This window comes from Giraffa tippelskirchi, chromosome 9 (assembly GCF_054371585.1).
Source record: "Giraffa tippelskirchi isolate mGirTip1 chromosome 9, T2T-mGirTip1v1.2.pri, whole genome shotgun sequence".
In the NCBI taxonomy this organism is placed as follows: Eukaryota; Metazoa; Chordata; class Mammalia; order Artiodactyla; family Giraffidae; genus Giraffa; species Giraffa tippelskirchi.
The window spans coordinates 125,931,187-125,945,514 of NC_137283.1; the positions used below are offsets into that span (position 1 = coordinate 125,931,187).

At 46.8% G+C, this 14,328-nt stretch overlaps 1 protein-coding gene across 26 annotated transcripts in view; it reads right to left on the reverse strand.

Moving 5' to 3' along the window:
* Positions 1-14,328, reverse strand: part of ANKRD6 (ankyrin repeat domain 6) — a 198,918-nt gene that overhangs the window by 33,968 nt on the left and 150,622 nt on the right. For 11 of the 26 annotated variants that reach the window (XR_014064960.1, XM_081528523.1, XM_081528516.1 and 8 more), the window contains 6 exons: positions 13,955-14,053; positions 12,748-12,846; positions 9,078-9,176; positions 7,243-7,341; positions 4,796-4,894; positions 3,243-3,320 (listed from right to left, as the gene is read on the reverse strand). Coding sequence is in view for 25 of the 26 variants with exons in the window: in XM_081528523.1 (XP_081384649.1) it covers positions 3,243-3,320; positions 4,796-4,894; positions 7,243-7,341; positions 9,078-9,176; positions 12,748-12,846; positions 13,955-14,053 (573 nt within the window). In the remaining variant the exon portion in view is untranslated. Of the gene's footprint in view, positions 1-3,242; positions 3,321-4,795; positions 4,895-7,242; positions 7,342-9,073; positions 9,177-12,747; positions 12,847-13,954; positions 14,054-14,328 lie in introns of all 26 variants that reach the window. The other 15 variants (XM_081528534.1, XM_081528526.1, XM_081528531.1 and 12 more) reach the window with 3 other exon arrangements.

Below are 14,328 nucleotides of genomic sequence, written 5' to 3' on the forward strand. Positions count from 1 at the left end.
TTTAAAAAACCAAAGGAGGTCCAGAAGTCGGAAGCACTTTCAAGGTCACACTCTTTCTGCAATAAAACAGTATTTTATTGTCTTATAGACAGACAAGTGTTCTCTGAAATTCAGCCTAGTGATTTTCATCTCAAGGTCAGACTTTCTTGTGTTCATTAAATTGAAGTGACACATTATAGGACAAAAAAAAAAACTACCCTCAACAGGCAGTGGGTACCACCTAAATGGAAAATAAATGCCTGCAGCTGAACAAACTTTTTAAATTATATTCTCATCCCCTGAAAGCCAGCAGGTCTAAAAGTGTTCAGGGATCCCTGTGTCCATGAGGTTAAGATCATTTTCATAATATTACAACATTGGCATTTTTCACGCTCATTCTCTCATGAGTGTACTGTGGTGTTTGCCAGAAGCTATGTAAGTGATATTACAATAGATCACATGCAGAAATAAAAGATGGCAGAATTCTGATCTAAGTCAGACAATAAGATGTGCAAAAAATGTTCAACAATTCTATTCTTCTCAGTTTGTTTTGAAAAGTATTCTTTTGCAAAATGATGCTATTTATGTTATTACAAAATGGATTTACTTTCCAATGATAAAGTATTTAATATTTCTCAACTTTATTTTCAATTGGTAACTACTGATAGATATAAACTCATGTACATAAAGTTCATTATGGGCCTCCATAACATTGAAGAAAAGTTAAAGGGTCTTTAGACAGAAAAGGTCTGAGAACCAGTGTCCTAAGCTAAATTTAGACTCAGTAGGAAGTCGAGTCAGATGAAAAGAAGCAACTAGTGCCCACTGCTCATCTGCTTTACGGACACTTACAACAGGACACAGCTCCAGAATCAGCCTAAAAGTCACTTTCCGAAGCATCTGTGAACCACATCAACCAAAAATGAGGAGTAACATTCAGTTCACCAAACACAAAACAATCAGAAAAATTCCCTCCACTGACCACATTATTAGCCAGTGACAACTCTGCATGGCTCACAGCCTTTCTCAGAGAACTATACCCACCACACTGATCATCAGTCTTCTCCACCTCACAGAAATCAGGGAATATTAATCTTAAGGTCTTGGAAGGAAATACCCTCTTAGTACTGCTGTGAACCATCAAAATCCATGATCAACTAAGGTGCCGGGACAAGGGAATTTCTCATTTTGGATAAGACAAACACTGAAGCCATTTCCATAACTACAGATCAACAGACTAGTATGCATACAATTTTATGCATATTTCAAAGCTTTTACTTTGCATTGAAAAATAAGTGTTAGTACATACAATTATGTAAAAGAAAAGAAAAAACTTAAAAAAAATGTTCTATTTATTTGCTATTCAGTATGGGTGTGGAAAATCTTGCTTAAGCCTTTTTTAAAAAAATATTTATTTATTTGGCTGCACTGGGTCTTAGTTGTGGCATGTGGGATCTAGTTTCCTGACCAGGGATCAAACCCGGGCCCCCTGCAATGAGAGCGCGGGGTCTTAGCCACTGGATCACCAGGGAAGTCCCAAGCCATTTTTTTAAATGGTAAAGGCTAAAGGAGAACCCATACAGGAAAATAGTTCACAAGTGAGCTTTATCCCTGGGAATCCAGATCCTTGGGCTCTAGAAGATAAGTGACAGGCAGGTTAAAGGCACATCAGTCCTTGTGTGCCAGGGGGATCCTCCACCCCACAAGACTTGATGGTCTTCATATGGCTGAGCACAGGGCTGGCTGTCCCTCAAACTACCAGACTCTGAAACGCCAGGTAGCTGCAATGGATTCTGACACTTATACAGCACCCTGTCCTTTTTGATCCAGGAAAGGCTAGCATTTTTCTATCAGGATTCCGGAGGTGATTCTGCTGAGAAATTGTTTGCAAACAGCTAGACAGAGGTGGAGCCTTTTTCTGAAGGAGCATCCGACTCACACCTTTCAGGGGCTCTGTGCATCTCCAGAGCCCACTGAAAAGGACTTACTCCATGGGCAAGAGGGTGATTGATTCTGCAAGAGATAAAATCTTAACTACTTCCAGAAACTGCTAGTTACATCAGGCATGTTTTTAATACATAGATGGAATCAAGGCCACCCAGAACCTGAGTTGGCTGGGCCTGGGCAGCACCTGGGGTCTAGGCTATCCCTTTGGCTCCCCAAGACTTTGCCTTCTTTCAGCATTAGCCAGAATAAGGTGGAAACCAATCACTGTTTGCTATAAAGGAAAAAAGTAGCTCCAATTTGGAAATAACCAAAATGTCTAACATTAAGGAAATGGTTTAATACTAGTCAGCAACCAGAAAAGAATCTTATGCTTCCATTATGATAAATAATTGTGAAGACCGCAGAACAGTTTCCTATCATAGATAGGATAAAAGGCAGAATACAAAGGGGGATATACATAATAGGCACAGCTATATAAACATTATGTATCTGTGGAAGGTAATATAAACAAAGCTATTTCAGGGTGCTGAAATCATAAATTAATAATCATAAATTATTAGCTTATAAATTATCATGATTAAATTTTTGACTTAGACCGTTTCAACCTTAAATATCAGTCATCTATTAAAATTGAATGATGGCCAATATACCATCATGCAATATTTAATTAAAAGGAGTACAACGGTACTGTACTCAATTGCCTCTAGTGGACATATACAGCTGCCCAGACAATGCCCATTCCCACCTTTCTCTGGGAAATACCTCTTCTAACCACGTGGTCAAACAGACGCCACCATCTCCCTAAAGCACCTCTGTCCCACTTGTTCTGGGCATCTGCCCCAAGCTCCCAATCACGACCTTCTCCTATTATGTTTTATTGTTTTCATTTTTTGGCTGCGCTGCCCACCCTATGGGATCTTTGTTCCCCTACCAAGGATCAAACCCACGTGCCCTGCATTGGAAGCACAGAGTCTTAACCACTGGAACGCCAAGGGAGTCTCTCCTACAGCGTTTTAAACTGGTACTTCTCCCTGGCTGGGAAATTACGATCCAGGAAACTGGTTGTGACAATGATCCAGCCAAAGAGAGGAAACGATGCCCGTGTATGAGATCAGCCTGCTGGGCCTGAAGTCTCTGGTTCCAGTTTCCTGGAGGCTCACGTGGATTCCTACTTTTCCCACTACCTGGCTCAGGAAACCCATCAGTCCCTTACATAAGGTGGTTTGAACTGGCTTCAGCAGATCGCAACCCGAGGAATCCCAACAACTCTGCAGACCCCGCATAATCAATACAAGGGAAAATGCAGCAGATCCTACCTGGGGCGCTTTAGTGAGCAGGAGAGCAACTTCCGGATTATTGTGGTAGCGGGCAGTCTCCAGCGGAGTCCGGCCTGCCTAAGGAAAGGCACAGGGAGGACCAGTGAGGATGGGACTCCAGCCGGGACAGCTCTCCGGGGGCTGGCAACCCCACACCGGGTCACATGAGCACCTACACGTGACCAGTGAAACACAACTGTGCATGTGACACAGCCCTGCTCTTGAGCCTCACCTTAAATAGGTGAGCCCAGTCACACCTTCAGAAGGTGGTGGTGGTGTTTAATCTCTAAATCGTGTCTGACTCTCTTTTCCGACCCCGGCCAGGCTCCTCTCTCCATGGGATTCTCCAGGCAAAAATACTGGAATGTGATGCCATTCCCTCCTCCAGGGAATCTTCTCAATCCAGGGACTGAACCCGCATCTCCTGCACTGGCAGGTGGAAAGAGTTAGACACACTTAGTGACTAAAAACCACCAGTCACACCTGAGGGAAGTGCTGACACAGTGAGCAGTAAGTGAGTAGGAGACAAAGGTCGAGGGGTCTGCTCACCCAGGTAGGCTTCCTGGAAAAGAGATGAGGGAGGTTTAAAAAAAAAAAAACACAGACTAGGCGAAGATGGAACATCTCAGCTGAGGAAACAGATTCATAAAACTCTAGCCAGGTGATAAATTTTCCCTGGAGAACAATGGAAAAGACTCTTGCAAGGGGAGATCAGGGCCTGGCCACAGAGACTCAAGAACTGGATTGTGAAAAACGAGAAGCTATGGCCGTAACACAGGCTCTAGGGAGACTAAGCCCCAAACCAGGAGTTAATAAGAGTTGGATTCAGAGGAAGGGAAAGGTGCTCAAGGTCTCATGGGAGAGATACCGCCCCATCAAGGTACTAGGGCTGGGAGCCCAGGGGAGGACTAGATACAGAAGCCTTTCACCAGCTTCAATACCCCAACTCCCCAGACAACTGTTCTGCCCCCAGAGCCCCTCTTCCCCCACAGCCCCGAGGCTGTGCAGTTTCAGGAGCACAGACACCACGGGCCAACCTTGATAAAGAGAGGGTGTCTGAGCTGGTACCTGCTATAGGATGAGACAGACAGACAAGGAGAGGGGAAGGTGAAGGCAGAGGCAGAGAGGGAAGGAGGAAAATATTGAGAGGAGGAACAGATGATTTTGGAGAGAGATGAATCAGAGCTTTGAGGAAGACTGACCTGATGGCCATTTTTCTGAGGACCACATCTGTTTAGAAGGCCTGGAAGTCACTTCCGGTAACATCTACTTGCCAGTTTACTTAGAAACCCTTTTCATGTCAGGACGTGCTCGGGAATTGTCTGAAGATGGGCCCTTGGGGTTAGTAACTCACGGGGCAGTTGAGAGCAGGGGTCCCCTCGAGTCCACACCCTCGGGCCCCAGGGGTTGTGGGGTCAGCACGCTACAGCTCTTCCAGAGCGAGGCTGGGCGAGGCTGTGTGCTGAGTTCACAGGGGGTGAGGCGGCCACAGCACACCCTGACCCGAAAGGGGTGGGAACGGCTTTAGAAACCTTGGCTGCAACTCCACTTACATTATTGACGATGGTCCCATCTGCTCCGGCTTCCAGCAAGATTTTAACCACCTTCTTGTGATTTAGGGCAGCGGCAATATGAAGTGCCGTGTCTCCAGCCTGGAATCCATCAGAAGAAAGCCCGCTAAACCCCATGGGATCGTGGCTCACAGCCCTCCAGCTTTTTATCCCATGGCTTGGTGGTGGCTTTTCAAAGTTAAACTAAAATTTGCTTTAGACTGACAAGCGGCTCTTTGCTAAAGTATTATGTCATTCTTTTTATTATTTCTTAAAAATATTTCTTTTAACTCACACTTTATTTTTTAAATTATTTTATTGAAATATAATTGATTTATAATGTATTAATTTCTACTATGTAGCAATGTAATTCAGTTATATATATTTTTTATGTCCTTTTCCATTATGGTTTATCACAGGATATTGAATATAGTTCCCTGTGCTATAGAGTAGGATCCTGTTGCTTAAGTGTGATTCTTTTTTAAAAGATCTTGGGAACTGAATGAACTACGCACAAATACCACATTCCTTTCTGAGTGAGATGCCAGAAATCACAGGAAAGGATTAAGTGCAGGGGGGCCAAGCAACGCTGGGCCTGGGATGTTGGGAATGGTAGGCCCTGACCTTACACAGAAGCAGGATCTCAGCCATGCATTTTAAATATTTCTTTTAACTCACACTTTTTAACATTTTGACTTTAAAAGGTAGCTCTGGACCCTGTCTGTCTGCCTTGGCAGGGGATGGGCAGAGAACCCCTTGGTTTCTGAGCTAGAATGAGCAAGAGCTTCTAAGGTAACTACTTCTGCAGGCCCCAGAGTAATAGCCCAGCCCTGCAGCCACCCTTAGGGATGTGAAAGGCCCACTGGGATCATCCTACAGGCCAGGGAGTTTTCTGTTTGGGTGGAGTCACTGAAGATAGCATTCATTTAACACCAGCTGTTTTCAACTTCTTACCAAATTTAGCCAATAATTTATTTTTAACAAAAAGCCTTTCAGACAATCAAAGGAGAATATGAACAGATGCAGCTTGGTGGGCCAATTCCAAATGCAAATGTTGGTTTTAATTACCAAACCAGATGACATAAATAAGTCAGACGCATACAGAAGTGAAATCACTCATTCATTCATTCCTGGCAGGTGATCAAGTATGAAAATCCAGCCATCCTTGGGTCTCCTTCCCTGGTGAGTAGACAGGGAAAGTGTTCATTTCATTCCTGAGTCACCTAGTTGTATGTTAGGGGTTTTGGACCTGCGGTTTCTAGTCTCTGCTGCTCACTGGAATCAGCTGGGAAGCTTTATCAACTACTGACGCCGGGGTCCCACCCAGACATTGACTTAATTGGTCTGAAGCACAGATAGGGCATGATGATTTTTCAAAGCTCCCAGGTGATTGAAATGTGCCTCCCAGGTTGAGAAGCACTGGTTGGTGAGGGCTGTGTTGAGATAATCCGATAAACTAGAATCCCGGGGAGACTGTAGAATGACAGACTTTAGTTATTAGGTCAGTGGTTCTCAATCCTGTCTGCACACTCAAGCATGGGATTTTCCAGGCAAGAATACTGGAGTGGGTTGCCATTTCATTCTCCAAGGGAACTTCCCAACCCAGGGATTGAACCCTGGTCTCCTATATTGCAGGAAGTCTCCTGCACTACAGGCAGATTCTTTACTGACTGAGTCACCAGGGAAGCCCACACTTAGACCAGGAGCTTTTAAAAAATACTGTTTCCTGGACCTCACCCCCAGATGTTCTGGTCATTTACATTGGGGTGGGATTCAGGAATGGTATATTTTAATTACCTTTTGATTCTAATATGAAGCCAGGGTCAGTAATCACCATTATAGGGCATTTTTAATCTGAATCATCTAATTTTTTAAATTTCAGATTTATGTACCCAAACTCAGAAAAGCCAAACAATGCATCAGTTAGGTATAGGTTTCAATAAATAACAAGACAACTTTTAAAAATCCAAATGACTATTGAAAAATCACATTGCCCCAGAACACTATAATAACCACAGCTTTATTTCAAAACTCCACTACACGGTGTAGATACTGACCATGCACCGAACTTTTAGAGAAACGAGAGACTCCATCAGCTCACATAAAGGTGGCGGTGCAAGGAACAGAACTCAGGAATCATGACACCGAAAGCCCTTGCTTCCTTACCAAGCCATTCTTCCTTGTGGGTTTCATTTTTAAAAATCACACTAATAACAAAACCCACCCCCAGGATTTCCAAAAATGTTCACTATGCACATGTGATAGGCACTGGAATGACAGAGCATGCTTTCTCCAGGACGCCAGATAAACCAGGGCCACAGGAAATCTATGGTTCCTTCAAAGGCCAGCACTGGCCGAGTCCCATACAGGGAGAAGGCACCTAGAAACCTCTGTCCCCGCTGGTGCTAACACACCTGCCGGTGAACCATGGGGCGAACACATGCACTGACCTGGTTCTTTTCATGGACAGAACAGAAAGCACTGAGGAGGAGCTTAATGATGGACAAGTGATTATAGCGTGCAGCAACGTGCAAACAGGTGTCGCCTGCCTGCGGACAGAAATCAAACTCTAAGCATGGTCTGAGTGGTTACAAAACAAAACAGAAAATTAAAAGAAAACTATCATTTCAAAGCTAGCAGACTAGCATATACTCCTCACAGGGTAACGGCCTGAATGACAAGCATCTCCTTTATCATAGGTGCTCACTCCACGACTTGCAGCCCTTTTCTGTGTGCGCTCTCTTTCCCACCACGCAGACTCTGTCTCCGCTTTCAGGTCCTGGATGCCTGCTGCTCAAGAGACCTTCGCCAAAACTAAGAGAGGCTCTGTCTAGCAGGCACTTACTAAGACTCCACTGACCCCTGCCTCTCCTACAACCCAAAGGCTCTGGATTACACTGCCTAAGACCGATAGCATCGCTTTGGAAATGAGACTTTCCCCATCATAGATCCATCATGGCTGAATGGACTAGGAAAGTGGGATGAGTTGCTGGATTTTAAGATTACGTGCTCTAAAAAATTCAAGTGCATCCCATTCTAGTAGTACCCCAGGATCTCATGGGGAGCAGTGCAGTCTAGGAAGCTGATGAGGAAGCAATCCCTGGGCATAAAAAAGGACATTCAGAAAAACTCAAGAGCAGGGCTTTCTTTAGTGGTCGCAGGCCAAACTGCTCCCAGAGAGAAAACAAGAGAACTGGAGACAATGTCGTGAAGTTTTGCGGTGCTCCCCTGACTTCTCATTTGAGCTCTAGTTCTGTCTAGAGATGGTGACACTTCAGCACAACCTTCTCCTCCGGACTAAGAAGGAACCAAGCTCAAAGCTGAAGTTCAGAGCATTCTCAGGACCACTTTAGATGAGCCTGCCCCCAATCAGGGAACCCCAGGTAAAAGCCCATTTTTTTTTTTGGCCACGGTGCATGGCATGTAGGACTTGGTTCCCCGACCAGGGATCAAACCCGTGCCCCTTGCAGTGGAAGCACAGAGTCCTAACCACTGGACCACCAGGGAAGTTGCCTGGCCAAAGTCATTTTTGAAGAAGCCTCAGATTCTCTTGCCATGTGGCATGGGCTTCATGAAGGAAATGCAGCATCCATGGAGGGAAGGGGGATGCCCGTGGGACCTTTCAGGTCAGGAACCTCCAAGAACTACTGATCATCGGCTCATCCCAAGGATGGCTCAGTGACAGATTTGTAGATGCTGGGCACAGAGCATCAGACAGCCTCCCCAGTACAGCATCAGCCGGTATTTACTAAGAGTACAACACTGTGTGGGCGGAGGCTTCCTGAAAACTGAAATGAGTAATTATTCATTCTTAGACCCACTTGATAGACACCTACTGTACAAAATGATAAAACAGACTGAGAGGCTGAGGAGCAAGGGGCAAGCATGGGAGAAAAATCAATGTTTCCTAGTGTTGATTCCTCTTCCCATTCCCCTAATGCAGAGGTCCCCAGTCTCTGGGCCACGGACTGGTACCTCTTGTCAGATCACCGGTGGCATTAAAGTTCACAATAAACGTAATGCACTTGAATCATCCCGAAACCATCCCCCAACCCTGCCCCCATCCGTGAAAAAATTGTCTTCCATGAAACCCGTCCCTTGAGTCAAAACGACTGGGGACTGCTGCAAAAGGATCCTTTAGGAATTAGCAACAAATGAATACTTTGATAGTCCCCAAACCCCTTTTATTAACAAATTTTCATTTTCTACACGTGAATACTCCAGTATGCTTTCATACTAGAGGCAACAGAAGAGAGTGCAAGAGATGCTATTTTTGTTCACCCACGTTATTTTTGAGGTCGGCGCGGGAGCCGCCCAGCAGAAGGACGCGGGTACTCTGGGCATGGCTGTTCTGGCAGGCCAGATGCAGAGCCGTGTTCCCCGCCTGGGAGAGAGGCAAACAGAGGAGGGCACATGTTAGCAACACCTCCTGCAGACCGGGCACGCTTGCAGGGGGCCAAGACTTACAGGAGAGTCACTGTTCACACTCTCTGCTTTCTGCTCGGTGGATCCAGCTGGGGTGCTTCAGAGGCAAGAACACGTAACTGGTAATCCACACCAGCAGAAGTCACATGGGTCATAAAACCTTGGTTCCAAACCCTGGCTTTGCCACTTACTGCTTGCAAGCTACTGGGGAATGCTCTTAATAAGCGCCACCATGAATTCCTCACCTGTAAAGTGGAGCATGACCCCTATGTGCTGAGACAGTGAGGGTTGATTCGGAGTGCTCAGGAGACCATCTTCTTCATGGCAGAGTACCAGGCACATGCACAAGGCTGTTCCTCTTAGTTATAAGAGGAGCAAGGAACAGCTGTGTACAGCCTACCAATGGAGGTAAAACAGGCCAATTCCGGCAGGCTACAGTAACAGATTTAATTTGCAAGCCTCTTCCAAATCTTGAGTTTTTCTTGAAACATCAAAATTTAAACTAGGGCAAGGTCCCCACACGACAGGCAATACAACTGCATCTATCACTTTCCATACAGATAGAGACCCTCTTGCTTTTGGGAGTCTACCTTCAAGGTCAAACGGCAACCAAAGGTCAGGATCACATACACAGCAATCTTGCAGAAAGACTTCATTGACAAGAAGAGAACTTTCTGAAACTAAGGGAATAAGGCCTGCAAGGCTGCTGATAACCCCTAGGAAAGTGACAAGAAAAGCAGGCAACAGGCTTCGGTGCAAGGATTCGGGAGATTAAACACACAAGCTCCGTGTTTGTTCTGCTGAGTGTAAAAGCTGGGTCAGGACTGCAGTTGTGGGCTCAGAGCTGTCAGCCTGTTTATGGCTTTTCCCCGGCCTGGCTCACTCCTCTCTGGATCACACGGCACTGTCTGCCCAGACTCAAGGATGGTTTATATTCCTTACCTTTGAAAAGAGGAATGAGTTTTTAAAAACAGAGGAAAGCTGTGTTGCTGCAGGGCCACTTATCATCCTTCTCATGACATTAGCTCTAACCAGCCTGGGCAGGGTCTTTCTTTCTTGCTGCTACCTCCAGGAACCTGATGAGTTCTGAGCCTGAGAGTTGAGTGAGCTTGTTGGTTATCAAGCCTTGGCTGCAGGTTGGACTCCACTGGGGGATCGTTTCAACAAACCAGTGCACAGATGCAACGCAATGTCCCTGCCCCAGGGGGTGGGGCCAGGCTGTTCATGTGTAGGTGCTGAAAGGTCTGCTTTCTGGGAACCCCTTCCCTAACTCTAGGCCAAACCAGGACAGCTGGTCACCCCAGGCCTAGTCATCATGTGGGTTTGGTTTTCTCCCCTCTTCTTTCCCCTGCTTTTTTAAAAAACTTTCCCAGGAGATTTTAAAGTGCAGCCAAATAGAGAAGCACTGCTAGCTTAGTCCTCCGAAACAAAGGGTCTGCCCACATTTTAAACACTCCATTCCCTGGCAGGGCTCAGGGCTTGGGGTTCAGCTTAGTGTAATTCTCAGTGCATAGACAAGGTTTTCCCAAAGCTGTTGGCTTCCTGGGAGTCACTTAAATATATGTTGAAAAAAAATAAGTGAAATAAAAGAAATTTGATGGCTGTACAAATATAACAAAATTTACTTTGTCAATAAGAAAATATCGATCATGCTGAAAAGCATTTGGAGGAAGAAAAACGAAAAAACATGGGTTAGAATACAGATTATGGTACATCCACACAGTGGAACACTACCCAGTGATCAAAAGGAATGCACTAATCATACATGTAATAACATGGAAGGCTCTCACAACCACAAGGTAAAATGAAAGTAGACACAAAAGGCTGCAAAGTCAAACCTGAAATTTAAAGAACTGTGACCTGCTGTATAAATAGCAGGCATTTTCCCCACCCTGAAATGAGTACTGATTTCCAGAGGGGCTGCTGTTCTTGGCTGAGCAAGGACCTTTCTTATGCGATGGAATATTATCCAACCTTTAAAAAGAAAGAAATCCTGTCATTTGCAACAACATAGATGTACCTAGGGGTGATACACCAAGTGAAATAAGTTAGACAGAAAGACAAATACTCTATGATCTCATTTCTATGTGGAATCTGGGGAAAAAAAAAAGGACTTGTAGAAAGAGAGTAGAAAAGTGGCTGCCAGAAGCTGGGGTGAGGGATGGGGGGATACAGAGAGGTTGGTAAAAGGGTATAAACTTCCAGCTATAAGATGAACAAGGCCTGCAGATCTAACGTGTAACATGGGGACTACAGCTAATAACACTGTATTGTATAATTGAAATTTGCTAATTGTAGAACTTAAATGTTCTCTCACACATACACAAAAAGGTAAATAAATGGGGGTGATTGATGTGTTCACTAACCCTTGGGAGCTATCAAATCATCATATTGTAGACTTTAAATATCTTATAATTTTATTTGTGGGAAAAAAGAAAGAGAAGGACCTTCTAGAGGCTTCCTAGAGATTGCGGCTGGTGAGCATGTAAGTCCCTCTCTGGGGATGACACCTCACCTATGCTGCTCTATCTAGAGAGAGAACTCGTGGCTCCCTGCACAGTTTGGAAGGGCCCTGCAGGGGGCAGGTGGCAGTGTGGTGAAGGGGACCCACCCAGGCTAGTTCACAGCCCTAACTGTGTCACAAACAAATCACATGTCTTATAAGACTCTACCGGCTCGCAGCTGAGGCCTCCCTGTCCGTTAATTGGGAACCACCTATTTGGAGTTGGTATAAACTTACCAACTCCTGTTCCAGGCCATGTCCCACCTGAAAGAAATGGAGAGCCACTAGCCCTCCAGGCAGTGAGCCAGCCTTTTACTGGTGATGCCACACTGCAGGGACGGCTGCTTCCCTGAAGCCCTCGGCCCATGAGGGAACCACGGGAAAACATCTCACCAGTCAGCACAGCATCGAGCTGTGTGCAGTTCCAGGAGCTGGAGAAACCTGGCCACCCAATGGGCAGGTCCCCACCCTGAGGGTCAATGGGCAGAAAAGAAACCGGATGTCCCTAAGGGAGGGGGTGAAGGAAGAGATGGTGGGCCCACCCTGCAAGCCCGGGGGGCACACGCCAAAATCGCCCAGAGATGACAACAGAGGTTGAGGCCGCTCTGGGGAGGCCCAAGACAGTGACAGGTGAGGAGCTTTCTGGAAAGTTCCTGAGGAGAGGAGGAGTAGGATGAGAAGGGACAAGACAGGTCAGAGTCTGTGTGAGGCTTTTGGGCTGATCCAGGGACATGGCAGGGAAAGACAGGGAGGGAGGAGGAGAGTGACAGAGGACAGCAAGGGAGAGGAGATGCTGTGGTCTTCTGTCCCCGCAGGACGGGGCTGGCTCCCGTGATCACACTCTCAGGGACCTACGGGAAAGCAGGGGGAGCCGCAGCCCTCACAGGAGCGCTCCAGGAGCTCCAAGCTTTCAACTGCACCAGGTTCCAAGCCCTAGTTCTGCTCGGTGAGAGGAGGCTCCCTTAAAGAAGGCGGGCTGGGCCGTCCTCACTGTGACCAAGGGGGTCTCACATCTGCCGGACCTCACCTTGTTCTTGGCAAGCACGTTGGCTCCGGCTTTAACGAGCAGCTTGGCCGACTGGCTGAAACCGTGCCAGGATGCTTCGTGCAGGGCCGTGTTCCCGTCCTGGGGGACACACAGGAGAGAAAGCCCCGTCACCCAAGCCTGATCCATCTGCTCCCCGTCAGCACAGCACAGGTTATTTTAAGGCCCACCCAGGGGCCTCTCTTGGCTGGGGTTTCTCACCTAAACCACAGAACCCAAGGAGTGATCTGAGTGGCCAGTTTCTTCCTTCTCCCAGAAATGGTACCTAACAAGTACCACTCCAGATGCGTTCTAGCTTTTTGATGCACAGTGGATGACTTAAGGCATTAGGGCTTAAGTCTCTCTGGGAACTGGGGTGGTGAGAAAGGCTCCTACACACCATTCATGCTGAACAGAAAGCTGCATCGGGAAGTGTAGTGTCCCTCCCTCACCCACCTACACCGCCCCAGGGGCTGCCCTGCTCCACTCCTGGCCCCAGAGAGAACCCTGCAAAGATCAGGCAGATGGAGAGTCCAGCTTCAGAAGCTCCAGGGTCCCACGGGCGGACAAGTAGATTCCTACAGCTCTTTTTTCTCTCTCCAAATCTGATCTCTCCCAGTTTAATCCAGAAGCCTCAGGGCCCCAAACAAATGAGCAGGCACTGAGGACAGTGACTTGTAAATACGATAAAAAAAAAACAATAGGCAGTGATTTGTAAATATGGTAAACAGGTGTCTTCCATAGGTGACTTTTAAATAAAAATCAACCAATTCCACAGGTCTTGTGTTTGCTTAACTTACTATTAAAAAAAGAAACATCAAGTGCAATGAATTGAGTGGGGTGGGACCTGGAGATAGGGTGAGGGAAAGGGAAGCACAGAGAAGAGGTAGAAATGCCAGTCTGGGGGCTTCCACTCAGACTCTCTGGATGTGGGGTCCCCCCATCCAGGCCTCCGCAGCTCATTACTTCCGGGCTTTTTTTTTTCACTGTTTATATTTCTGTGGTTGTTCACTGCTGCCACAGAAAAGAGGGAAGGGCTTTTTGAAATGTTCAGTTTGCTGGGAGATCAGATACTCTTTCAGAGGAACTCCGGGCTGATTTCCTCATGTTGAATCATGAGCGATAAGACTCAGGAATGACGACGTTTCACGCAATAGGAAATCCCCAGAGCGAGTTCTCAGGCTGACGCATTCCCCCCTTCCCTGCTCACCTTGTCCTGTCGGTCCAGAGCACAGCCCTCCTGGATGAGTGCCGCAATGACCTCGGTGTTCCCCACCACCGTGGCCCGGTGCAAGGCGGTCTGGTCCCCCTGCAGGCGGTGGGAAGGCAGGGACGGCGGTCAGCACTCTCCCCTGCTTCACCGTTCAGGAAGGACATTATCCTCAGTCACCGAGGGCCACCTGGGCTCAGTGGTCTAGTCAACAGATAGTGCATGCCGGGAAGAATGACTATGTTCACAAACTCAGTGGTAACCTTGAGCCAATCGCAGAGCAACCCTGGGCCACAGAGCTGACCTCTGGATGAGAGTCAGGCTCTTACCCGCCACCCCAGGGGATGGCAACGGGACTGTCACAACTGTGATGA